Source organism: Zalophus californianus, chromosome 4, assembly GCF_009762305.2.
Source record: "Zalophus californianus isolate mZalCal1 chromosome 4, mZalCal1.pri.v2, whole genome shotgun sequence".
NCBI lineage: Eukaryota > Metazoa > Chordata > Mammalia > Carnivora > Otariidae > Zalophus > Zalophus californianus.
Genome location: NC_045598.1, coordinates 117,384,348 through 117,412,077, shown reverse-complemented (window position 1 = coordinate 117,412,077; position 27,730 = coordinate 117,384,348). Strand labels below are relative to the sequence as shown.

The 27,730-nt window shown below is 43.6% G+C and overlaps 2 protein-coding genes across 5 annotated transcripts in view; one reads left to right on the top strand and one right to left on the bottom strand.

Moving 5' to 3' along the window:
• Window positions 1-20,646, bottom strand: part of LYN (LYN proto-oncogene, Src family tyrosine kinase) — a 115,143-nt gene extending 94,497 nt beyond the window's left edge. For 2 of the 4 annotated variants that reach the window (XM_027577290.2, XM_027577312.2), the window contains exon 1: window positions 20,431-20,646. The gene's annotated coding sequence lies outside the window, so the exon portion shown is untranslated. Of the gene's footprint in view, window positions 1-1,320; window positions 1,425-20,430 lie in introns of those variants that run through there. The other 2 variants (XM_027577307.2, XM_027577326.2) reach the window with 2 other exon arrangements.
• The window catches only part of LOC113925896 (translation initiation factor IF-2-like), a 51,128-nt gene that overhangs the window by 3,159 nt on the left and 20,239 nt on the right, over window positions 1-27,730 (top strand). Inside the window, exons 3-4 of the mRNA XM_027600564.2 lie at window positions 19,801-20,115; window positions 20,217-21,118. Coding sequence (XP_027456365.2) covers window positions 19,801-20,115; window positions 20,217-21,105 — 1,204 coding nt within the window. The 3' untranslated portion in view covers window positions 21,106-21,118. The remainder of the gene's footprint in view (window positions 1-19,800; window positions 20,116-20,216; window positions 21,119-27,730) is intronic.

The window sequence follows — 27,730 nt, the reverse complement described above, 5'->3', positions numbered from 1 at the left end:
CCCAGCAGGGGGTGTGTCCCTGTCCCACTCCAGATGCTTCTAAGTGTGTGTGGGAGATAGTGGAACAAGCCCTCTGACCCCAGGAAACTGTCCACCCTCCTAACCGGTACCCACTGCAGTTGCTTTCCTCGAAGGGCATACTCCTAGCTAGGGAGCTCTTCTGCACATGTCTCCACACTCCAGGATATATGACATTCAGCTGGAGAATGACCAGGTATTAACAGCACCACCCTAATTCATTGATCTGAATGTTTTCTTATAATAGCCCCAAATTCCATGATGGCTAGATCTAGTGAAATGGTTCTCAACCTTGATACACAAGCAGAATCTCGATGAGAGCTCTAAAAAGGACTGAACTTGGGTTCCCCACTATTCCCATTTAATTGTCTAGGTCCAGCTTGGCATGAGAAGGTTTAAATATCCCCCCACTGATTCCCATGAGCAGCCAGGGTTGAGACTAACTACAAAAACCCCACACTACAACTTCACCTGCTTTTGAAAAAGAAAGGCACCATCCAATTGTGTTAGGAACCTTCGCAAATACTGAACTCCATGCCAGGACTGAAATCATAGCAATGGAAAGGCCGTGGATGATTTAATTTCAGGTGCCCTGCCAGTTAACTATATCAGTAACGATCCCAAATGGCATTACAATTCCCTGCCCTTATTCAGGAATGGGAATTGGGATTTACCCACTGCCAGTCTGACCCCATACCTGAGAACTCAAAACAGAAAACATGCTCAGGAAAGAAAATAAAGCTCTAATTGATAAACAGAGTCCATAATTGTAATGTATTTGCTGGTATGCAGGAGAGTTAGCTTTCATATCATATTTTTACTGCTGTGAGCTTTATTTCTGTTCTACAAACCTGATAGCCAAAGATAAGGTTATACTATAGCCATAAAAAAATGGTAGAATTTACAAAGTATTAGCTTTGGGGTACATTTTATGGAAAACAGAATTCACTTATACTTATCTCAGATTTATCTATTATAAAACTATTGCTATCATTTTCCTTTATTTCAAAAGTCATTCTACCTCGTTGTTTATAATCAACCCTCAGAGAACAAACACTTTTATGACTGATAAAACAATCCACTTCATGTTTAGGACCTCAAAATCTATATAAAGGATAAAACACTCTTAAATTCTACATAAACAAACAATAAATGGGTAATCACTTTCAAATGGGAGGGTTTCAGTAAACCCCAATGTCCTCAGATTAAACTATCAACACAGAAATAAAAAGAAGCTTCCAAGGAAATAAATTCTCTCCTGACCTTAAAAATAAAAACTTAGAACAGCAGAAAACTTCCAACCTGTTAATTTCCTGAACCACTGGCAGTCAAAACCAGACGTAATTCAGTGCATCATTGTTCTCTTGTTAAAGTTTACTTCATCTTTTTCAACTTTGTCCCACAAGTCTTGCATGCAGAAGCCTTACCATTTTCACTCTTCCCCACGAGGTCACTTAGTTCTTCTGAAGGCTTGAAAGAAATAACTCAGAGTAGGGCTCTACTCTTCTATTTGCTCCAATGTGAAGACACCTTCCCACTCATAACAATACAAGACACTTTTTAAATGATGATACATAATCAGTGACTCATGTGGCTTTTCAAACCCCAGATTCCCCCCTGTGTCTGTCCGGGAATGAATCCGTCACTGCCCTGGGTAGTATATTAACCCAAATCACAGTCCTCATGCCCGTTTTGGCTTTGACTCTTCTCATCTGTTCGTCTTTGGTTGAGCCAGGAACCCAGGTAAGGACTTAGCATGAGCTGTTCGGCTGGGTGCTCCCTCCTTGCTGCCTCCAGCTCAGGTTCAGGATGGCGCAGTGGTGTTATGGCCTGAAGGTTCTCGAAGGTCCAGCAACAATTCCAAATTGTCAGTCGACGGAGGTTATTTAAGCGTATGCCCTGTGTTTCTTCTGAATCGGCATGAAAAATATTGACGCAAGACTGCCCCGGCAACACCTTCATCCCCACAGAAAACAAGCATGACAGGGCACCTTTGGTCAACATCAAGCCTGAGGCTGCCATATTTGGGGACTACTAGTCCAGGGAAATCACCAGAAGTGTTTCCGGTTAGGCCACAAGGTGGACCGAAAAAGGATCCTGCACGAGCCCAAGAATGAGCACAAGGGCTGGCATTAAGATTAAACAGCTCCTTTTCTGTTAAAGTCGATGTCAAAGCACTTCCACTTAAACCTACTTCCTCAAGACAAAAGAAATCTGGGGTTTTCTAAAAGAACCATCTGACACCCCAGCAATGAAAGAAAGCAGTGAGATTCTAATACGTTTTCCTTTTTTAAAGGAAAAGTTGAAGTCTTATCCATTTTTCTTTTAACTCCTTTTCAGAGAGCCACCATTCAGAAATGGAACAAGCCATGTATAAACCATACAGGAGACAGTCCATCATGATGTGCCCAAGTGCTGAGCAAAAGCACTGGCCGTTTCACTGACACTGCCTCCCAGGGAATAAAGTGGCTTCGCTCAGGCACCTAGACCCATTGCCACAAATGCCACAAAGAAAAACGAAGGGGAATGAGCTGGAGAGAGCTATACAACTCCCCTCATCTGGAAGTCCTTTGCCTATTATCCAACCCATTGCCATTAGTAATCTATTAACTACAGTCTTAACCTTTCAAACTGCAAGGACTTGCAGCAGCATTTCAAGGTAAGAGTTACCAAGTGTGTGATACTGAAGAGTTACTGCTTAGTGGGAAGAAAAATGCAAGCTACGGCGTAAGTAATTAGCAAAAGAAAAATGTGAGCTACGTACTGAAGAAAAGGCTTAATCCAATCATGCTTCAGCCTTAGCTATAAAACAAAGTATTTACTTTGCTTTGGCGGAAGAGGAAAATGATTCTTTCCCAGCAAACGGTGACAACTCTAATAGATTAGACTGAGTTGCCAGCTGAAGTTAATGTGGATAAATTCAGCGGGCTTAATCTTGATGGTGCTTTAAACTCTTGATGTGATGTTTATAAAATTTCAGTGCAATTTCAACACATTATTTTGCTCTTTGTCTTTTCAAGCGGTGACCATGGTAAAACAATCACACCAAATTGGCAGAAGTGGGACTCTCTCTTGTGCTGACTGGTTTCTAGTGTCTGGGCTTTTGTCTTCTGCAAGACCCAACAGTTAGTTAGACATTAGATTCATGCAGCCGCGGAGTTGAGCTTGACAGCCAGACTTCCTGGGTTCAAGTTCCAGCTCCATCTGGCAGAGCCATGTGACACTGTGGTTAATTAATCTTTATTCATCTGCAAAAAGGGGATGATAACTGTACCGATTTCAAAAGATTGTCATGAGGGTTAAATGAATAAAAACTTCGCAAGTGTTAATGACGCACAGTGTGTACTCAAAAAATGTTTGCTGCGTCATTTTTATTAGTAATCTCTCAGGAGCAAGCATGTTCCTCTGTTTTCATTTAAGTAAATGTGTAAAGTCAACTTGATAAACTAAAGTGGACATTACCTTCCACATGTTATAGTCATGATTTTTTAAAAAAAATAATCTTTCAGGGGGTGCCTAGGTGGCTCAGTTAAGTGTCTGCCTTCAGCTCAGGTCACGATCCCAGGGTCCTGGGATTGAGCCCTACATCGGGCTCCCTCCTCAGCGGGAAGCCTCTCCCACTCCCCCTGCTTGTGTTACCTCTCTGTCTGTGTCTCTCTCTGTCAAATAAATAAATAAAATCTTTAAAAACAAAACAAAACAAAAACCATGCAGGGAGTCTGCTTCTCCCTCTCCCTCTGCACCCCCCTCATGCCCTCTCTCTCTCTCTCTCTCTCTCTCTCTGAAATAAATAAATAAAATATTTAAAAAATAAATAAATAAAAATAACCTTTCAAAGTTAAATACAAGCATACCTCATTTTATTGCACTTTGCTTTTTCTGACAACATTTGCTGATTTCATGCCTCTGTGTCACACTCTGGTAATTCTCACAATATTTTAAACTTTTTCATTATGATTATACCTGTTATGGCAATCAGTGATCAGTGATTATGACTCACTGAAAGCTCTGATGATGGTTAGCATTTTTTAGCAATATTCTTTCACTAAGGTATGTACATTGTTTTTTTAGACATAATGCTATTGCACACCTAATAGACCATAATATACTGTAGACATAACTTTTTTATGCACTGGGAAACCATCGCAATTTGCGCTTTATTGCAGTGGTTGGGAACTGAACTTGTAATATCTCTGAGGTATGCCTGCAAAATACACCAGCTTGGCAGTCAGGCTGGCTCAGGTTCCATTCACTTAGTAGCTAAAGGAGCTAATAAGGGTAACTTATTATCTCTGAACCTTGGTTTCCTTATCAATAACAAGAATATCAATAACACACCTTGTAAGGAATCGGTCACCTAACAGAGGACACATACTCCATAAAATTGCTCTTCCTATTATATTTTCTGTGAAAGGTAAATATTGCTTGATACAAAAGTAAAACAAGTCATAACTGTGCTGGCATCATTATAAAATTCTTGCAATTAAGAAAGAAAGTTGCTTTCCCTTCTACACCAAAACCAATCATTCCCAGCTCCTTTTCCTCCCTGATCCTGATAGGTCAGTCTTTTGTCTAAAAAAGATTGCAAATTGGATCCTCTGTCTCATCATTAGCTAGTGTTCAGTAAGACCGTCTGGATTTGAAGACCTGAGGGCCAGAAAGTTCCTTTTGCCCCCTACACAGACTAAGCAATGCATGGAAAACTTAAGTCATCCTTATCCATCCTTCATCCAAACATTCTTTCCCTTTGGGCAACACTGTGCTTCTAAGCTTTAACAAACACTTCAAAATGCAGTGCTGGTTCAAGTCCAAGCATGCATCTAAGTTCAGACTGCCATGGCCTTTGCAAAATCTTTTCAGTGATTTACATATAGTTGCACAGAATAAGCTCCCTGAAGACTCTGGTGGTCAAAAATGATTATTTTACCAAAGGAAAATCAAATATTAAATATTTGTTACGACTCTATTATGTTTTGAGTATATCCACATAAATGATCACAGCTAAACTTCCAAAAACCCTCTATAATTAATCGTCACACAACAGATGGCCACGTGGAGATGACCAGAAGTCAAGTGCCTTGCCCAAGATTATACCTCCAACAGTGAGAATTTATACCTACAAATGTAGAGCCAGGTCATGTGACCGGGTCCTCTGTCCACTGTCCCTACATGACATTACCTCTCACTAAGAAGCATTGGCTCAAATGATCATACTTCACTTGATGCTTCTGAGAGTCTGTGAGAAGCGACTTGTCATGTTCTTTCTCTAGGTGGGGGAGCTGGGGCTTCCAGAGACCACCTCCCCACAAAGTAAACCTGGTAGTTAGGAGCATCGCCATCACCCTCGGGCAGCAGGGAGGGGTGGGCAGCAGAATGCGGCAGGGCAAAATGCCCAGTTTAACCTCAGAATTTAAAGCTCAGTCTTCCAGGATTCCCTCCCAAATGATTTATGTTCCAGTGTTAATAATACTGCCCTTTACAATCTTGGAGGCTTCTCTTGGAGAGGAACTTTATTTATTTTAGGTTGAAGATCTAAAAGAGAAAAACTACTTTGAGTATCCTTCTTGATAAAAGACAGAATAAAGTTTCCCACCCTGCCAACAATATTGAGCTTTATAGAAACTGCATTATGAATTACACATAGAAATTCTGCAGTGTTAAATTAATAACATTGGAAACAGCTTAGTCTGGGAAACATCAGAAGCCATGCACAAAATATCATTAAAAACTGTTGCCTGGAATCTATACGAAGAGAAAGTGGATGAGTGGCGGCTACCCAGGGCAAGTGGATTGGGGGAGGTTGAGGGAAATGGACAGTGACTGCTCGTGGGTACAGGATTTCTTTATGGTGTTATCAAAATGTTCTTAAGTTGATTGTAGCAATGGTTGCTCACTTCTGTGAATGAATTAAAAATCCCTGAATTGCATACCTTAAATGGGTAAGTTATATGGTACATGAATTACATCTCAATAAGGTCACACTGTAAAAAATGTCCCATACAGTAGGATTCTATTTACATTACATTCTGGAAAAGGCAAAACTGTAATGACAGAGAGCAGATTAACAGTTGCCATACACTGGGGGTGATAGAACCATTCCGCATCCTTATTATGACGGTGGGTGAATGAATCTATACATTTATTTAAAATCACAGAACTGCATAGCAAAATTTTAAAAGTCAACTTAACAAAAAACTCCAGCTGTTTCTTAAAGTCAAATCTACTTTCATTTAAGTTTTTGTTACTCTTTTAAAAAAACGTTTATTGATCTTAAAAAGTTATTCTGATGGCTTTGAGTACTGTATCTCTCTATTGAAGGGATTTTGAAATATCTCGGAGTACATATTAAGTAATACATTTTTTATTAGATGGGGAGAAAGCCAAGGTAGAAAAGGCAAATTTAAGAGAAAGCTGGAGTGGGGGATTACCAGCTGTACTATTGTTATACCTGAGGGTCCCATGCAGTCAAGCCCCTCCTAAACGCCACAGGTGAACTTAGAGGTCTGCTCTGAGTCTGAGAAGCTTGTTCCTGATCTCAAGGTGTTTTTAATTTGTAAGACGTCAAGCATAATGTAATCTATTATTAGGAGAAAAAGTATCTTTTAAGATACAATAGAGAGGACTTCACTTTCCTTAGCCTAAATTCTGGATTTTCATTTATATGGCATGATAGGAGACACATGAATCAAAACCAGTGTACTAACATTTGCACCTCATCCCTTTGTCGGGAGGAAATAGGCCAAGGTCGCTCCAAGGTCAATCAGAGGGTTTGCATGGAGGGAGAGCCTGCATGGAATCCGCTCTCTGGCCAGGGCACGGGTCTCCACCGAGCTACCCACACCCATGATTTCACTGGGGTCCTGCGACCAGGGCTTTTAAGTTGAGGTGAGGGAGCCTGAGGATGGGCCTCGACCAAATTTGGCAAGATTTTTATCCCCTCTGTTTCTTTATCCATGAAACTAGCTCTTTTTTTGTTTTTGTTTTTTTAATTTTTTAAACTGCTTTACTTCTCATGCTTAAGGACAGCCTAAATAATAAAAGAAAATGTTTTCCCTTTGTCTTTTACCTGAAAAGAAAGAAAAGGTTAGGGGTACAGAAGTTGAACCCCAAACAACAGCCACAAGTGTGTGGCAAGTGAGATGTTGCCAAAGACTTTCAGGTATGTTACCTCATTTCAGCCTTGCAACAATGGGCCGGAGTAGGAGACAAGCGTGTCATTCATCACTGACTTGGGAATGGAAAGGAACTTCATCTCCTCCTGCCCTGAGCCTAGAGCATGACACACGTGGACTGGAACCCAAGTTCTGATTCTTGAATCTATGAAACCATGGCATTACACTGCTCCTCAGACACCCCAAAGTGCATGCCGTGGCCACCCCATTCCTCACAAGTGACCGTACTTTCCACTGGTTCTTCAGTTGCATAAGGAAGGAATCCTGCTAAGTTGTTTCTCCACTTTTTCTTTTTTATCCTCACCTGAGGAACACGCTTCTTCACCCCGAAATGGCCCTGCTGTGGTCAGGCTCCTGGACTTAGCCCTGCCCTCCCTCCATTTCCAGGCTTCAGTCCTTCTTCAATCTTCTGTAGCACCCACAGCTGCCAAGAGCCGTACGTGGTGAGGACACAGAGAGGCCACGCTCAGACGCTGTGGCCAGGGGCCGGGGGCTGCAGGCAGTCCAACCGTGGGCTCCCCCTGTCCTCCTGGCATGTGGTTCCTCTGGGCCTTGACCCGGACCACAACCTGTGACTTTCTCACAGGAGGACCTCACCTCAGTGCTCCCTGCCTGTGTGTGCTCTTCCTATTTCAGATGAGCGAGAAACTTGTACTCCTCGTTCTACTTTTTCAAATATTTTTACTTCCTCAGAATATGGCACAATTCTGCTACTGAGCGCAAAATGGATGGGACTGCAGGTCGTATGCATGCATATTCACGAGTGCTGAGTGTCCAAGAAATGTTTTCAGAACCGTGAATAAATGAAGCATTACTTCATGGATTAATAAATTCCACAGGTCAAATCATGGCTTTCTCTCCCATCCAAAATAAATAAATAAATAAATAAATAAATAAATGTCAAAACTATGTGAGACAGAACAGTCAGTAATAAGGGTACTGTGTGCCTTCACATGGGAAAAGGGAGTCTATTTTACTGAGGAATAGCATCATTGAATTCCCAAAACTAGTTAGTCCTTTCAAAAGTCTGCGCACAGGCGGCTTTGCGGCGCATAGCAGGATGTTTGATTACATGAGGGTCCCTGGAAACCACCTTCATCACACCCACGTTTATATATTCACATTTATAAATTGACTTAGCTGCGCAGAGATGGGCAGAAAAGCCAGCTGTATGCAGCTAGGGCTGCCTAATTTTACTAACTAATGGTTGAATAAAAAACGTATTTAAATGAGCCTCTGATAAAACTCCCCTGTGAGAATTTTAGCAGCTGAATAGCCAGGGTCTAAAACAGGACAAGGACTTGCTCTCTGATTGAACTGCAGTCATTCCGCACACAGGGGAGAGGCCAGGGCCTGCCAAACCCACAGCTTGAAAATCTGTTTATCTGCCAAACCAAATGGCTTTGTACTGCTTTTCAGTTCCCTACACCTTATTGTTAAAAAAGCCGACACTGGAAACTAAATTAAAGCTAGGAGCAGGATGAGAGATGCCTTTGAGGGAAGCGAGTATTGTTTGGGGGTGCATAGGGAGACACTGGGTTGAGCACTGTTCTGCTTTTTGAGCTGGGGTGCGGGGGTGGTTACATGGGGGTTGGCTTCAAGCTGCTCTTCTACATGTCTGTTATACTTCAATTAAAAGAAAAGGACCATTCCTGCCTGGGGAAAACTTTTTAAAAAGCTCCCCCTCAAGCCTATGAGGAAAAACTCCATCAGCAATATTCTTCCCTGCAATTTGGAACCGGTGAGTACGTGGCTAGGAAACAGCATTATCAAATCAGAAAGCATCTTTTAGAGCCATCTAGTCAGACCTGTTCTAAAAGGTCCTGTGAGGGGGCACCTGGGTGGCTCAATCGGTGAAGCGTCTGCCTTCGGCTCAGGTCATGTTCCCAGGGTCCTGGGATCGAGTCTCGCATCAGGCCCCCTGCTCAGCGGGGAGCCTGCTTCTCCCTCTCCCTCTACCCCTCCCCCCTCTTGTGCGCTCCCTCTCTCAAATAAGTAAAATCTTAAAATATACATATATTTTATATATATAATACACACACGCACGCACACACACACACACACATAAGGTCTTGCGAGAGAATCACTCAGCGTATGCCTACAAACTTAGAGGGATGGAGAAGGCCCACTCCAGGTCCCCAGCAGGCTTTGGATTGTTCAAAACCTCCTCCTTACCCTCTAATCCAGCCCCTGCCTTTATAAAATTCTCCAATCTCATACCCTCTCACACACACCACAGCCACTTCCATAGCTTGTCAGCCATCAAGCCACATGGCCCTGTATTAAATGTGAGTTGAAGACCCTGTCCTCTCCCCTCAAAAGAAGTGAACACAGGCCATCGTGGTGGGCAAATCTCCACTCAGAATAAGGACAATCTATCAGACTCAATGAAATATCCTCTAGACCACCCTCATTATTTGTTTACATTTCTGTTTGCCTAGCAACTTTTCTGAAATCTTTTTATTTAGGGGCACCTGGTGGCTTAGTTGGATAAGCATCTACCAGGCCATGATCTGGGAGTCCCAGGATCAAGCCCCGTGTTGGGCTCCCCGCTCAGCAGGGAGTCTGCTTCTCCCCCCTCTTGTGCTCTCTCTCTCTCTCTCTCACTCTTGTTCAAATAAATAAATAAAAATCTTTAAAAGAATAAAAAGTCATTTTTTAAATTGTGACAAAATACACAAAACATTTACATCTTAACCATTTTTAAGTGTATAATTTAGTAGCATTAAGTTCATTCCTCTCGTGTTACTATCACCACCATCCACCTCCAGAACTCTTTTCATCTTGCAAAACTCAAACTCTGCACCTGTTAAGCATGTACTCCCATGTCCCTCCTCCCCCAGCCCCTGACAACCACCACTCCACTTTCTGTCTCTATGAATCTGACTTCTCCAAGAGGACCTCAGGTAAGTGAAATCATACTGTACAGTTGGTCTCTGACCTATGATTTTTTGACTTTATGATGGTGCAAAAGTGATATGCAATCAGTAGAAACCGTACTTGGAATCATGAACTGGGATCATTTCACAGGCTAGCAATGTGCAGTACATTATTCAATACATTACATGAGATATTCAACACCTTATTATAAAATAGTCTTTGTGTTAGATGATGTCGGACAACCTAAGTGTTCTGAGCACATTTCAGGTAGGCGAGGCTAAACTCTGATGTTCAGTAGGTTTAGGCGTATGAAATGCATGGGTTTATTTGGATGGAACTCCAACATAAGTCAGGGAATAGCTGTCTGTGTTCTTTCGTGACTGGCTTATTTCTCTTACCATACTGTTCTCCGAAGGTTCATCCACCTTTTAGCATGTGTCAAAACGTTCTTCCTTTTTAAGGTTGAATAATATATTTCCAGTATCTGTACATACCACATTTTGTGTGTCCGCTTGATGGACATTTGGGTTGCCTCCACCCCTCAGCTCTTGTGAATAATGCTGCTATGAACATGGGTGTACAAATAATCCATTGAAACCCTGCTTTCAATTTTGGGGGGTATAGACTAACACAGAATTACTGGATCATATGGTAATTCTATGTTTAATTTTTTGAGGAACTCCGCCATGTTTTCCACCACCCTGAATCACATTCCCACCAGCGGTGCACAAGAGTTCCAGTTTTTCCACATCCTTGCCAACACTTGTTATCTTCTGGTTTCTGTTTTTGTTGTTTTGTTGTTTTGATAGCAACTAGATAATTTCTTTTGATAGCAATGATTACATGACAACCACCAACTACGTGCTTCACGTGTAGCTGGTTCTGAATCCACTGCATCTTGGAATCCTCACAACCGGGGGGGCCCTGGGGCTAACAAGGCCAGCATCTTGTCAGCAAGTGAGGAAAGGACAGAACTGGAATTTGAGCCCAAAGGTGATAATTCCACATCCTGTGTTCTATCCATCTCATATGCTGCCTTCTTTCTTCCCAAAGATATTGGTTTCTGGGCACTGATTAAGGTGCCCAGGGACCTCCTGAGCAAGGTTCCTGTTCTGCCTTCTGGCATATTAATTTGTCAGCCTTGTGATCAGTGTACCAGCCAGAGAGAAAAGAGTACAAGAAACTCTTCCAGGATAGGAATCTCACATGTCCAATGTTTGTTTCCCCCAGAGCACCCACTACAATGCCCAACACATGATAGTCAATAAATATACATTTGAAAAAGAAATTGTAGTTATGGAAACCCAGTAATCCCGAATAATCCCACACCAGTCTGTGTGATTGGAGAAAAAAAGAATACAGAGTGGACAACCACATACTGTGCACATTACAAATTAGTAATCAAGATAACTTACAATATTTTTCTTCTAATTTCTTGACTCTCACATGAGGGTTTTTTTTTGTTTCTTTATTCCTCATTTATCTCTCACTTCCCTTCTCTTTGCCCCTTCCACTCCTTTTCTATTTATATTTTGGGACCATCTATGGAACATTACTTTGCTTTACTGACTATTGTCCAATCCAAAGTACACCCATTTATGAACCATTCAATGGCAAGAATAGGAGCCTCTGACCAGTTAGGGCCACCCTATCGATGGGGATCGAGAAAACTTCTGCTGAACCTTCCATGTAGAAGATGGATCCTAAAATAATCTGGGTTCTGTTAGGAAGAGAGGTAGAATGATGGTGCTGGGTGGACAGGCAATCAATAATGTCCCTCCACATCCCAAAGTGACAGCCACAGCTTCAAATGTGTCAAAACAGTGCCAGAGGGCAGAAGTAGAACCAGAAGGCAGAAATTATGGAAATGAAATATTGTAGGATGATACAAAAAGCTTTCTAATATCCACAGCTGTCCAAAAATGAAATGGGCCACTTTGAGCACCCTATCCTGGTGTTTCTCCACCATGTGGCCTCCACCACCTGCATTAGGATAACCTGGGAAGAAACTAACATTCGAGACCCAACGTTCAAGGGAAAGTGACTACCTGCTAAGGGTTATGTTAAGACACACCACCAGACTCTCCTCCTTCTACAAGATTCAATGATTCAAATATCGGCTACCAAGGCAGGTATGTGATGTCAAGAGCCCAAGGGTTGACACTTGGACACCAGATGGGCCATGTCATTTGTTTAATTGGATTGTATAGTCCTATCTTTGCTAAAGACTTGTAACTATAGCAACAATGTAACATTTGAGAGTCATTCACTGAAGTGTTCAGAAATTTTTTTTCTGCTAGACTCTAGGAAGAGTATCCACTTGTAAACGAATTTAAGGAAAATTACAATTCTCATTTAGTGGTTATATTAATTCATTTAAAACTTTAAAAATAACTGAAAACCATAAAGTAAAAGATACACAGGCAGTTAATGAGATTTAACTTGTTAGAATTTCTTTTTTATATACATTTCAATCCATTAAATTTGAAACAATTCAAAAAGTCAGTGTAGCCCACCGTCCAGAGAGACAACCACCAGGGTTTTGTTTAGAGAGACAAAAACCAACTCTTACAGTGCTCATTTGATTATACTGATGACCATAAACGCCATATTAAAATTTCATTTGAAGCCAGGGACTGTGTCTATTATGGTATTTGTCTGTCACTCTCTCATGAAGCCTCTCATTATTTAAGGATGCAGTCCCCTTTTATTCTGTGCCTACTGTGTACCAGAAACAACATTAGGAAATTATAGGTTAGCTCCGTCAATCACCACCACAAACTTGGGTATTACTAAATGATGAGGCTAAGTAACTTGCCTAAAGTTATAAGCAAGGGAACCAAAACAGGAACTCAGATCTGTTTAACTTGGAAGCCCACTTTCTTTTTACCATTTTATATTATCTCCCCTCAAATTTAAAATTAATAATCCCTCAAAGGCATTGAATACAACAGATGATCAGTACGACATATCTGATTATTCAAGATAGCTGCTGGCATCATTGCCAAATTATGCCATTTTGACCAAATACTGCCATTCCTAGTTATGGTAATTCTTTTGATAAACTAATTATATATATATAATATATATATAAAACATATATATATGATAATCTATATATCATAACATGATCCCAATACCAAGCTGCTGCTTTACAACATATTCTCCTTTAAAATACCACAGAAACTTAAGACCTCAACTCCAAATTAATTGCTTACTTCTTCAACAGTGCTACCATCATCAAGAATATTTAGATAAATGTTTGGGCAAGATGACCATTTAGGACAGTGATCAAGTACCTATGTGCTAGTGACTACAAGGTTAAGCCTTCTGATGTCATGTAAAACAACAACAAATGTTACATTTCAGCCCCAAATTAATCTCTGCTAGCTCCGGGGTTAATCATCCACCTAATTCAGAGCAGCTAATGAGTGCTGTCTCTTTATCATTTGGCAGCACCATATGGAGCCAAGAGTCTAGGCAATAAGTTGATTGTGATGGAAAAAAAAACTGGTTTCTCACTAAAAGGCTCCAATGATTCTCCCTTTTACACAATGAAATCCAACATTTAGTATTCTGTGCAATGGTCCCCCACACTAACCACCACATCACTAGAACAAGTTCTTGGGCTTTGGAATGATTCCTGCACAAAGTACTCAAAAAATAAGCTCCATACTAAATATAACTAAATATAACTAAACATAAGAAGTGGACGTTCCTTTAAGAAAATGTTATATCTGGGGCACCTGGGTGGCTCAGTCGGTTAGGCGTCTGCCTTCAGCTCAGGTTATGATCTAGGGATCTTGGGATCGAGCCCCACCTCAGGCTCCCTGCTGAGCCTGCTTCTCCCTCTCCCTCTGCCCCACTACTCCTGTGGATTCTCTGTCTCAAATAAATAAATAAAATCTTAAAAAAAAGAAAAAGAAAATGTTACATCTATTTACCACATTCATAGTGCATGAGTTCCTCCAGGGGCAGGTCTGCTTACAATTATATCCACACAAGCGCCATAATGGCCACTTTTGCCCCAATATTTTCTGATGGCTCCTCCCTTCCCCCTGAACTCACACTGGCTTCATGTCATTGCTCATTATACTGCTGTTTTCAAATCATACAAGTGATTCACTTTTTAAAAAAATAAAGATGGGGGGCGCCTGGGTAGCTCAGTCAGTTAAGTGGCTGCCTTCGGCTCAGGTCATAATCCCACGATCCTGGGGTCTTGGGGTCGAGTCCTGCATCAGGCTCCCTGCTCCCTCTCTCTGCTCCTGCCCCCACTCGTGCTGTCTCTCTCTCTCTCTCTCTGCCTAAAATAAATAAATAAAATCTTTAAAAAAATAAAATTTTAAAAATTTAAAAAATAAAAAAAATAAAGATGTACAAAAGCAAAAAAAATCAGCATTCACCCATAACCTGGAAATAATCACTATTAAAACTTTAGTATCAAAATTACTGTATACTATATGCATAGTATAAGTATATATATATATATATATATATATATACTGTATATATACATATATATACTGTATACTATATGCATAAGCTACTATATGCATAGCTTACAGATTATGTGTCCCACCAATGCATATTTTATTTCAGAAATAGTATCATATGTTACCTACACATTTGTGTTAAGCCTTTTATTTTTATTTTGTGAATTTATTTTTATTTTATTTTTTTAATTTTAATTCCAGTAGAGTTAACATACAGGGTAGTTTCTGGTGTACAATATAGTGATTCAACTTTTTAAAAACATCTTTCATTTTAGTAATGTAATTTAATACTGTGTTTAAAGATATCTACAAGGGTTCCACTGTATGGACGTATCTTAATTTGTATTTGCTTAATAATTAATAAGCCTCCTATCGGACTGGAGCTTGTGGAATTGCTGGGCTCCCCCATGGGCTTTAAACTCTGATCGATCCCACCATGCTGCTGGTCTCAAAGGGACTGCTCTGGGTCACACTACCCAATGAGCTGGAAGGAGGTGTTCTTTCACCAAATTGTGTTTCTTTCTTTCTCTTTTCTTTTTTGCATACAGATAGATGTGCATTCAGGCCCAAGGTAAAACCTGTTTTTTGATGTGGGGTGTGGTCAAAGAAGCATGAAAGTCACTCTTCTATCCCCCAAAATTAATTAGAGGCTAGAACTTAAGTAATTTTTAAAAATAGAACTGAACCATTCTAACTAGATATTGCCTGAACATTAAAAAATTTCAAAACACCCACTTAGATTTTCATAATAGTTTCCATGATGGTGCATATCAAAAGGTACATCTTTCTGATGCTGAAAAATCAAGCATGGCCAACATGGGCTTCGCCAGAGAAGGCTCTCCAGCGATGGCTACATTCATTCTTTTCCTCCCTCCCCCTCTCTCAGGGGCAAACTGAAAATGAACAGAGCAGAAGGTGGTAGCAAGAACCCTGAGGAAAAAGCCCTGTTGGGTGGCAGGGAAGGTGGGGCTGCAGGCAAATGACTGGGTCTGGGGCCTTCGAAGCAGGAGGAAGTATCACTTCCTTGCCGGCCCCCTCCCTCGGGCCTCCTGTCAGGTCACTGGCTACAGTTCTGCTCTCCGTGACACAGCTTCCCCGTGGAAAGCAGAAGTGGTCCTCCCTCTCCAGGGGGTCTCTCTGAGATGATCTTCTCTGTTCCCCTCACCCCCGTGGGGGTTAACATTTACAGGAAGAGCAGAGGCACCCAGAAGGCCCCAAAGCCAAGAAGACATCATTGTTTTAGTTGGAGGTAAATTGGATGCGGACCCATCTCTCCGGTCTCACTGTGTATTCTCACCGGTGCTGAAAAGTGGGCCCAAGGAAGTCGTGACAGTTCCCCACCAGATGCTGTACGAACAGAGAGAGGAAGGAGGACTGGACAGGCGCATTGGCAAAGAGCTTTCAATCAGCATGGCTTGGGATCAATAGAGTGAGTGGGAGTGTGGGCAGACTCTGTATTATTTGACTTGCCTGAGGTGTGAACTGTCAAAAGGAGATGAGACAGATTTAAAAGACCCTCTGGGCTACAGGAAATGGAGACCTCTGCCCAGTGTTCTACGACCCAATGGGGGCACAGCCTAGAGCATTAAGAAACACCCACTCAGATGGATTCTGTAAAGGTATCCCCATTCATATCATTTTATGGGACATCATTTATATAAGTCAGCATCATAAGAAATGGACAGTTACAATGACATGAACCAATAATCTCTTCCCATAAATGCTCAGCAACTATCGTGTTGACTCATGGTTTGTGGACTTTGTAAGGGGGTGGGCGGAGAGCTGGCCAGAGGGGCCAGAGAAGGGAGATTGGCAATATGTGAAGGTTAACAAAGACGGTCAAATAATCAAACTTTGGAAGAGTTCTATGCAAACGAAAATGACATCCTGATGGCAAATAAAACTGTCAAGAAATAGTTTTGTGGCAAATAAGGAACGTTGGCAGCTCATTAAGTACTAAGGGAAAGTGAAGCACAGAACAAGATTGAGGAAAAAGTCCAAGAATGAAGAACAAAGGCTATATTCTCGGGCCCTGCAACTTGTCAGCATGGATGCACCTTTTTAACACATCATCCCAAGTCATTATTTGAACTTGCTAAATTACGCGTGACAGCCCTTCCAGCTAACTTAAGCCAAAGATACCCAAAAGAAGGTCCAAGTCTTGAAACAGGGCTGTTCCAAAAACTCCAATTGCTCAACTGGCAGATTCCCATACATTGACTACACTTGGGCTTCTCCCCTAAATGGGAACTTACTCAAAATAAATTTCAGAAATGATGATAGAGTCAACTCAACATTTCACAATTTAAGTATCAGGAAACTGGACAGCTGTAAGAAATCTTTCAATAGTTCTGACTGGAAAAAAAAAGAAAAAGAAACTTCCTCTTTGTCACCAATCTTTAAAGATGGTAGGCAGCGTGTGTCCATTGTAAATGTGTGGGCTTTGAAGGGCGCCTGGCTCGTAGCAGGTGCTCAGTAAAGGAGTGCATGTTTTAATGAGCATCTTATGGGCCCTGTCTCCCTACTTTGTATTTTCACCTCAAATGATGCTCTCACTGTTATAACAACCACACAAGGAGGCTTGTAGGGTTCATGGGAGGCACTTCCAACAGGGCCTGGAGGCAATCCTTTGGTAAAGTATTGCCTGGGTGGTTCTGTATTAACCAATAAGCCCGACAGCCCCCAAGGCGGTCTCTCAAGCTGCTTGAGCAACAGCCACTGTAAGTGTCACCTTGGCAGTTGTCCTCCCCAAGCAGGAAGCAGTGCTGGAAGGCACAGAAACTCACCTCCCTGAATATGCCTGGAGTGCTCTGCTTGATGGTACAATTACCAAGTGATAGAAGAAAATTACCTTGTGGTTCCCTGTTTAAAAATGTTTATTAAGTGATCATGCCTTTGCTTTTATGTAATTGAGTACCTACTACAGGCGCAAAGGCAGAAAAGTGGGGAATGCTCTAAAGTCAGAGCCAGAAAACATACCTACTCTGCCCAGTGGTGCCACGTAACCAGGTCTGTAACCTTGGACATGACACCAAACCTCTTTTTTTTTAACCTGTGCCTGCCTACCCTGGGATCCATGAGAGGTTCAATGAAATCAGAGCTCAGAAAGGCTTCTGACTCTGGAATCAGCAGTTCTCAGGAATTGCTTCCGACAAGCAAAAGGTGTGAGCACAGTCATTGCCAGATAGAGCCCAAAAGAGATCTGAGGCCACCTTTGTCATCAGTGAGTCATTGGTCAGTGTCCCAACTAATGATTGTAGTGACCTTTCAATGTTAATCCTGTCCATGCCTGAGGACATGGCGGTCATTGGGATCAGCAGGGTGAGCGAGATGTAACAACTTCTCACACTGTAGACATGTACACACTGTATTCTTACTTATACTGATTTAAATTTCTATGGGTTTGTTTATGGATTTTATTGTTTAATGTTGTTAAATTACAACTCTGCATATTCATTTGAACCAACTGACATCTCAGATGTTTTGGTGATTTATTTTTGAATACAAATATAATAGAACTAAGGGGCTTAGAGAGTCATTGATTCACAAACCTGTGGACCACTTTTCTGCTAAAAGAAACGCCCTTGGGGGTCAGGGATATTGCAAAGTCTCTATATATCTTGGCAACATCTACGACTCCTAGATAGAGTGGGTCTTTTTGACGGGACAAACTACCTTTGCAAGCTACATCTCATCACTCCAAGTCAAGCCCTTGCTCCGAGGGATACCGCAGAGTAACCTACCCTGTGTAGAGATTCCCGCTTAGAACACTGCCCCCAGAATAACTAGATAGTCAAAAATTCCCATTTTAGAAACCAGGACAGAGAGAGCCAGCAGGCTTCAGATGCCTTAGGAACCAGCCTTGTTCCTTGGCCTTGCACAGAGCCAAACTCAGAGCCAACCTTAATTCCCTCTTCCAAGTAATCTTGACTGTGTGACAAGAATTGGGGCTAGTGTTTTGGACAAGACAGAGCTGTTTTCACAGAGCTTTTCATTGCAGTGGTGAATATAGACTAGACACACACGGACAAATCAGAATATAACTCTGGTTACTGCTGTGAAGGAAATGTTGGCTGAATAAAAGGCCCAAGTCATTAACCCAACTTATTCCATATCACAGCTCTGGTCAATGATGGGAGAGACCCAAACTCAGCTTTTCCAGCTCCTGTTTTCTCTTTCCTTACATGGGCTGACCTCTCCCCTTCACCCAGGAAGAGGGTTTTACCCCACTCTGCACCCAAAGAGGCCTGGTCACCAAAAGCCCCTTGGGATCAAATTAAATTTCTTCAAGCCTCAAGACATTTATCTCCTTACCTCCAAAGGAAAACCCAGGACTAACTGAATCACCCCCTTTTCCAACAGAGTTTACCTTACTTAGGAAGGGCTTCTGGGGGTTTAGGAAATTCCTATACTCCTTCGGTGCCTGATTCCCTTAGCTTTTACCTAAGCAGGGACAACAGGCTTGCCCTCCTAAACCCTACAGGCAGCGTGGGGGGCAGCCAATAAATCAGAAGTAAGCCAAAAATCCATATTAGCTCGTGCTTAGGTGAGTGAGATTCCCAGACCCTAGCTTTGCAGACAGCAAATCTCTGGTGTATTTATTAAGCAGCTTTACTAAGAAGGTCAGATGGCTGAATCAGACATGTAGTCTCAGGTTTAAAATCAACAAATTGCAAAGAACCAGGGAACCCTGTTTTAATGGATAGAATTATTTGCAATAAATAATAACAGCGCCAGTTACGGAATGCCTATGCATGCGCTTGGGGCTTTACGTGCAATAAATAGCTCAGAAGGTAAACATGTTCTCTCCGAGATGAAAAAACCCACAAAAGTAATTTCAATAATAGGCCCAAGTTGACACGCAGTTAGGAAACTGCAAGGCCCGGATTCAACTGGGGTTTCTGGCAAAGAAGCTGGGTGGGTTTGGGATAATTCAAACACACACACACACACACACACACACACACGCACACGCACGCACACGCATGCACACACACACACACACACACACACACGCATGCACACGGAAACACAACCAGACGACCACGTCAGCTATTAGTAGGAACGTTACAAATGCACAGCTTGGAGAAGAAGCCGCTCTCGGCCAAGATAACGCAGGAAAGCGAGAACTGACGCTTACACCCTTCCCCCAGGGCGAAGGAAAGGCAACCCCTGAATTCTTAAAATAACTCTCGCTTCCTCTCCGTGGGCGGAGGCACGGGACTGCTACTCCGCAGGCCGGGAAGCGCCAGGCGCAGCGGGAGGGTGCGCACCAGCCTCTGCTGCAGCCCCTCGACGTCACGCTCCCGCCCGGGGCTCCCGAGGAGCGCAGCTGTCCGCGGGCCTGGCTACCAGCCCCGGCCGAGCCCCATCCCTCACCTCGGGGAGCCCGGGACCCAGCGCGGAGACCGGATTGTGCAACCCGAGGAGTCCCCGCCAGGATCCCCGCCGTGCGCCCGCTCTGAGCGGAGAGGGGCTTCCCCGAGGCGCACCGAGAGTGGCCCGAGCGGGAAGCGCAACCAGCACTCGGGTCGGCGCCAGAGGGACCCGCGGCGCGCCCGCCTCCGCGCCCACACCTCCCACCGCCCCCCTGCGCGCCGCCGCGGGGAGGACACCTGCCGAGCTGCCCGCCGCCCGGTCCCCTGCTCCCCAGGGCCCGGCCACCCACAGGCTGGAGGCACCTGGGTGTCCTCACCGCCGGGGCCCGCGCCCGTGCGGCCAGGAGGCGGCGCGCGCCCGCGGACACCCCCAGACCCCGGCCCAGGCCCGGCCGGGCACCCGGGACTCCGGCCAGTGGCACAGCCGCGGCCCGGGCCCGCCCCGCCCCGGCGCCCGCGCCCAGCCCCGCGCTCGCGCCGGGGACTCACCAGCTCCCGGTGAAAGTTGCGGGGCGGCGGCGGCTGCGGCGGCGCTCCACGGTGACTCGAGTTCAGAGCGGGGGGCGCGACGGGGCGGCCCGGAGGGGCCCGCGCAGGGCAGGCTGCGGGCTCGGGGCCCGGGGTGGCGCAGCCGCCCCTCCTGCCGCGGGCTGGAGGCTGCAGCGCGTCGGGCCCGGAGGCGCCACGGCAGGGGAGCGAGCGGCGGACAGCCCGGAGCGGCGGGAGAGGAACTGGCTGTCTCTGGGCTCGGCCAAGAGGTCCCAGCTACTTCCTGGTGCTCGGATTTGCATACTGCGCCAGGAGGGCGGGGAAGTGACCGTTTGGCCCCTGCCCAAGGTTTGGGTCTTTGGTGTGGCCGTCGCGCGAGCTTTGAAGGCAGAGAGACTTAGCCTCTCAGTGTGCCGCTCGGGAATGTGGAGCCGCTGGGGCCCGACATCCTCCTGTGACGGGGGCAGAAGGATCTTCCAGGGAGATCCTCTGGAGCCTGGACGTGGGAGCCTGGCGACAAAACCTCTCGCGTCTCCTTTGCTTCTTTTCCATCGTACTCCCTATAAGTGGGGTACCCCTGACAGCAGAGGGGGCACGCTCTGGTCCCCTACATCTGGCGTTCTCAAGAAAGAGGATGAGATGGGCCGAGTGGATGTTCAGCGTCTGAGTTCTTAATCATCAGTACAGAGTAAGCTCCTTAAGGGTGTACACGCGGATGCTCAGGCTGTAGAGTCGGGGCGCAGGGTGGCTGTGGAGTTGAATGCCCTGGCAAATTACTCAGTTCCTCAAAACTTCGATTTCCTCCCAGGAAAATGGAGATGGGGGGGGGGGGTCACTGGAAGGATGACATGCCTTCTGTTAAAGGGCTCTCACTGTGCCCAGCGCACAGTAATGGTAGCTGTTATCCGTTCATTCCTGCGCTCTCTGCCTCCCCGCATGGAGCACAGTGCTTGGCACACAGCAAACGCATAATCAATGTTTGTTGAAAGAATGATTGCATCGTCGAACCGGTGTTCCAACTCAGTAAATGCCACATATAAATCCAAGATTATTAGTCCCAGTCGCAGCGGATGACCAATTGTTCTAAGCAAGATTCACTGGGATCCCAGCATTACACTACAGTATGAATTTACAGGGAAATAAACAGTGCCCTGTAGGCGATTTCCTCTTTGTATTAATAATAGCAAACACATAGGGCCTATCAGGTGTTAGACATTGCGTTAAGCACTTTAGGTTGATTACCTTTCATTAATATGTTCTCCTTTTTTCCTGTAATTCTTCCTTTTTTTAAATCTTTTTTTTTTTTAAATCAAAGTATAGGGGCGCCTGGATGGCTCAGTGGGCTAAGGGTCTGCCTTCAGCTGGGGTCATGATCCCAGGGATCCTGGGATTGAGCCCCTACATAGGGCTCCCTGCTCAGCGGGGAGTCTGCTTCTCCCTCTCCTCTCTGCCTCTCCCTCCTGCTTGTGTGCGTGCTCTCTCTCTCTCTGTCTCATTTATAAGTAAATAATCTTTAAAAAATTTTTAAAAATTAAAAATCAAAGTATAGTTGACACACAATGTTACATTAATAGTGATTCAACAAGTCTATATGTTCATGCTATGCCCACAACTGTAGCTACCATCTGCTATCATACAGCACTATTAAAATATCATTGACTCTATTCCCTGTGCTGTACCTTTCATCCCCATGACGTATTCACTCCATAACTGGAAGCCTGTTAGTTCCCACTCCCCTTCACCTCTTTTGCCCATCCCTCACCCCCATATCCTCTGGCAACCATCAGTTTGTCCTCTATATTTAGCACTGCTTTGTTTGTTCATTTGTTTTGTTTTGTTTTGTTTTTTAGATTACACATATAAGTGAAATCACAGGATATTTGTCCTTCTCTGTCTGACTTATTTCACTTAGCACAATGCCCTCTAGATCCATCCATGGTTGTCACAAATGACAAGATCTCATCCTATTTTTATGGCTGAATAATGTTCTGTTGTGTGTATGCACACAGACCTGTTTTAATTTTTTGAGGAAACTCCATACTGTTTTCCCCAGTGGCTGCACCAGTTTGCATTCCCACCAACAGTGCATGAGGGTTCCTTTTTCTCCACATCCTCACCAACATTTGTTATTTCTTGCCTTTTTGATTTTAGCCAGTCTGACAGGTGTGAGGGGCTCTCATTGGGGTTTTAATTTGTATTTCCCTGAAGATTAGTGATGTTGAGTGTCTTTTCATATGTCTGCTGGCCATATGTATGTCTTCTTTGGAAAAATATCTGTTCAGGTCCTCTGCCCATTTTTTATTCAGATCATTTGGGTTTTTTTGGTGTTGAGTTGTATAAGTTCTTTATATATTTTGAATCTGATATATCATTTGCAAATATCTTCTCCTATTCAGGAGATTGCCTTTTCATTTTGATGACAGTTTCCTGTGCTGTGCAGGAGCTTTTTATTTTGGTGTGGTCCCAATATTTTTGCTTTTGTTTCCCTTGCCTCAGGAGACATATCTAGAAAAATAGCTCTAGCTGATGTCCAGGAGTTTACTGCCTGTGTTTTCTCCTGGGAGTTTTATGGTTTCAGGTCTTCCATTTAGGTCTTTAATCCATTTTGAGTTTATTTTTGTGTATGATGTAAGAAAGTGGACCAGTTTTATTCTTTTGCATGTAGCTGTTTCTTTTTTCCCAGCACAATTTATTGAAGAGACTGTTTCTTCCCCCATTGCATATTCTTACCTTCTTTATTGTAGAGTAATTGACCATGTAAGTGTGGGTTATTAACAACATTCTTAGGAGGCTGGCTCCCCCTGAGGCTATAGCCATGGTCCAGCGGTCAAGTAGCCACCTTAACATAATCCTGTACAGCAGTAGTTTATTACTGGTAACAGACTTGCAAAGGTTTGCTACACTGCCTCCAGCAACAACAAGGAGTAATATGGTTTATACCTGTGATGTTCACTAGTATGTAGCTGCTTAGTTTGCTGCTGAAGAGGAGGGGGTGGGTTACCTGTTGGAAGGTATTGAATATGTGAGTGAAATCTGTCACAGATCCTATGGAGTAATTCACTACCTGAGAGCCCATTTCCTAGACCTTTCTTCAGGATGACATCTCAAATATATTGGGGATAAGTTAAAATAGCTACTATTACCAATGAGTCCTTGAGATCTTGGCAGAAGACATGTGATTGGGACACAAAATATTTGGTGCTGGTTCATCCATGTGGAGTGTCCTGTCAATGTTTTTTGGTAAAACATCTGACAGAACAAGGAACAAAGCATCATCAGGCAGAGCTGGGCTTGCACTCAGCTCTATCACTTCTAACTCCTTACATAAAAGCATCCTGCCTAAGTTCATCTCTTTATTCTTATTTGGGGGGGGGAATCGATGTTCATTCCCACTTCTCAGGCTGCATTCATATACCCTGAAAACTTCCCCACCTACTCTCCATATTTGTCTTTCCTAAGTCCCATGAAAGGTCCATGTCTCAGAAAAGTTTTATTTAATGACCTCTTTGGTATCTTTCTTTTCTAGACATCTAGAGCACCTGCAGGGTGCAACATTTTTGTAAACTAGACTTAGGTCCTTTCCAACATGGTTTGCCTTTGTTTCACATGGTAACTTTCTCTCCTCAACTGCTAGTAAATAGCAAACCCCTCTTTGGAAGCCATTGCTTCTTTTTTTTTTTTTAAGATTTTATTTATTTATTTATTCATTTGACAGAGAGAGAGACAGTGAGAGAGGGAACCCAAGCAGGGGGAGTGGGAGAGGGAGAAGCAGACTTCCCGCTGAGCAGGGAGCCCAATGCAGGGCTTGATCCCAGGACCCTGAGACCATGACCTGAGCTGAAGGCAGATGCTTAACAACTGAGCCACCCAGGCACCCCTGGAAGCCATTGCTTCTTGTATTTATCTTTCTCCCACCACACTTCTCAAAAGTTCTATTATGTACTTTAGGGGGTAACTGACTGGCTCAGACATGTGACTATTGTTCTCAGGATTGTGAGTTCAAGCCCCACATTGGATGTAGAGATTACTTAAAAATAAAATCTTGAAACAAAAAAAGTTCTATTGGGTGCTTTAAAATACTTCATGAGTATTGATTGGTTCAGTGATTGATGGACTGAGTTGTCTCAAGGGTATTCTCAGTTGGGAATTGAGCACAGACAAACGATCAGAGACAGGTTGCAAATCAGCAAAGATCCCTCTTGGCAGGGGAAGTAGGCTTTTGAAGAAGGTGAAGGATAGGACTGAGCAGGACAGTAGGAAGAAGTAGTAGAAACGGCACCAGCTATGTATAGGCGATCCTCGTTCTTTCAAATTCCATATCTACAAATTCACCCACTCACAAAAACGTAAGTGTAACCCCAAAACCAATACTCATAGTGCTTTCACAGCCATGCATGGACATGAGCACAGCAGTTAGAATCTGCGTCTCCTCATGCACACATCCCCCCGCAGACGTCAAACAAGGCAATGCTCCGCCTTCTTGTTCAAGCTCTTGTAGCATAAGCCTGTGTCCTCTGGGGATTTTTTAGTGCCAGGTTTTTTGCATTTTTGTGCTTTTTGTTGGCCATTTCACTATTTAAAATGGCTCCTAAGGGTAGTGCTGAAATGCTATCTGGTGTTCTGAGCACAAGAAATCTGGGATGTGCCTTATGGAGGAGATGCATGTGTTAGATAAGCTTTATTCGAACATGAGTTCTGGTGCTGTTGGCCATGAGTTCTATGTTAGTGAGTCAACAGTATACATTAAATAAGGTGTCTTTAAACAGAAGCACACAAAACAAGGTCATTTATCCATCAATTGATGAACATGCGACAGCCAGAGGCTCTCAGCAACTGAACCCTGTCTTCCTCCCAGGAACACTGGTTCCATATTAGCTAATTCATTGTGTGTGGCAACTTTATAGACCATCATTACCACGAGTAATGAGAATCGACTGTGCATAAGACCATCCCGATATCCACCGATAGGAAAATGAAATGCCTGACTTCAAGGAAATTTTTCTCCAACACAATCTTCATCTTCGTATGCTTGATCATGGCACTTATAGGGCTGATGAGGATGACCAATCTCAGCCTACACCTTCATGCCATCCTATCCATCTCGCCGTCTGACCTGCTTCTCATCCCATTGCCACAGTGTGGACTGTCCCGAGGCCCCTTTCACTTTTCTGGGAGCTACCCTCCAGGGGTTCAGACTCCTCCCAACAACTCAGGGACTCTTACGGATTGTCTGCACAAGCCCCCTCGTCGGCTTTGGGGGAGGAAGAGCGGAGGCCAAGACTCTCTGTCTGACTCCTGCAAACATGGTCACAGACTGAGGCCCAAGTAGCAAATAATACAGATCAGTGGTCCCCAAGCCTGGCAGCACATGAGAATCACCTACCCAGGCCCTACCCAGATAATTAATTCAAAGTTCAGGGGTGGAGTGAGAGGGACTCAATCATCAGAGCTCCCCAGATGGTGCCGATGAGCAGCAAAGATGGGGAACCACTGGGAAAAATCCTCGGAGAATATGGGGTATTTGTATTCGCCAAACAAATGGTTTCTACCTACCACCAATGTTCTTAATAAAATACATCAGAAGGCCTTTCATCTAACGCACAGGGACTAATGAATCAAAAAAGCTGTTTAAAGTGGGGAAATAAAAAAAAATGATATAAATGTGCCTTAGATATTTGACTTGAAATTCAACCTAAAGTTGCATTCACATTCATTCACTCACTGCCGATCTCTCAGGTGATGCCAGGACATTGCCCCTAAGCGTGAACCCCCAGCTGGGCATTCTGTGTCATCTTTCTTACCTGAACCACACCCATGAGCCTGCCTGTCTGATTTCCAGTCACAGCTTTGTGGAAGCAGAGGAAAAACTCACAAAGCCATCTCTCCCATGGTCTCTGACCTTCCAGAGCCACTTAACCCCCACCTAAATAATTCCTAAATCAGCAGAATTATTGCTTTTACCATTTTACCTGTGACTCTTTCCAAATATTCAGCTTAGTTTATGTAATTTTTACTCATTTTTTGAAGTTTCTATTTAATTAAACTGCCTATTTATCATATCAGGCACACCTGACCTAAAAACAGTTGGAAAGGTTGCAGGAAGGAGAAGGTTCACTTTGCTGGAGGGATCTAGCAGGTGTTTACAGAGGCGAGCTTGAGTGCTGGCTCATCCGGCATTCTCTGGGAAGAGGGTGATTCCCAGGGGTTTCTGTCACAACTACTGGTGAGGAACTGGGCAGGTTGTTTTGTGTGAAAGCCTCCTACCAGTCCTCACAACAACCGGGCTTTCTTTTCTGCGTTTGATGGATAAGAAGATAGCCTCAAAAGAGGAAGGTGACCCACCCAACTTCACCTTGAAGTGGTACACACTGGATTCACACCCCATTCTGTCCTTCTGACATCACAGCTCAAGCTCCAACCCTTGGCTTACAATGCCTTCTGGAAAGTCCCGACTTCTCAGCCTGGAATACCACAGAAGCAATGCAACGTGCCCGAAAGCACATGGGGCTAAATCTGGGCCCAGTCCTTATCAATCCTTGGACATTGTAGAGGAATAACCAAACTACCTAAACAAGCAATTATTTAAAAACTGAGCTAAATAATGATGGCAAGCATACCGATAACCTAATTGAAATTGAAATCTTATCAAATTTAAAACAAAATTATTTGTCATTCGATGACACACAAGATTATGCTACACAGTAATTAGACCACAACAGTAACCTATGTGTACAAAAAGTCTTATGTGGTCAGATTGGGGGTCTGTGGGTCTACAGCTGAATGTCCAGAAGGTAAGAGGGAGAATTGCTTGTGACTTCATTTCTGTTTTTCTTGGAGGGAGGAGGCCCAGTGCCACATTCCCCTTTTTCCAGACCTTCTGATCTTCAGCAAGGGTGCCTAGCCCCTCAAATCAAGCTGGTCTCCTGACTCTGGGATCTGCCATGTCCCCAGTTCTAAATCTAGAGAGGTCCAACTTCCTTTCTAGGTGCTCTTATGGTATCTAGGAACTCATATATTTAGTTTTTCATAACTTCAGACTTAAAGAAAATTTCTAAAATGAGCACAAAGAATCACCACGCATCCTTCAGCCAGATTCTCCAACTGTTAACATTTAACCAGATTTGTGCTCCATCAATCAATAAGTTTTTCTGAATTGTTGTTTAAGAGTAGGTTACAGACATGATGCCCTTTTACCCCTAAATCCTTCAGTGGGTATTTCCTAAAAACATTCTCTTATCAGGAAACTAACATTGATACAACACTATCAATTAATCTGCAGACCATTCAAATCTCGGCAATT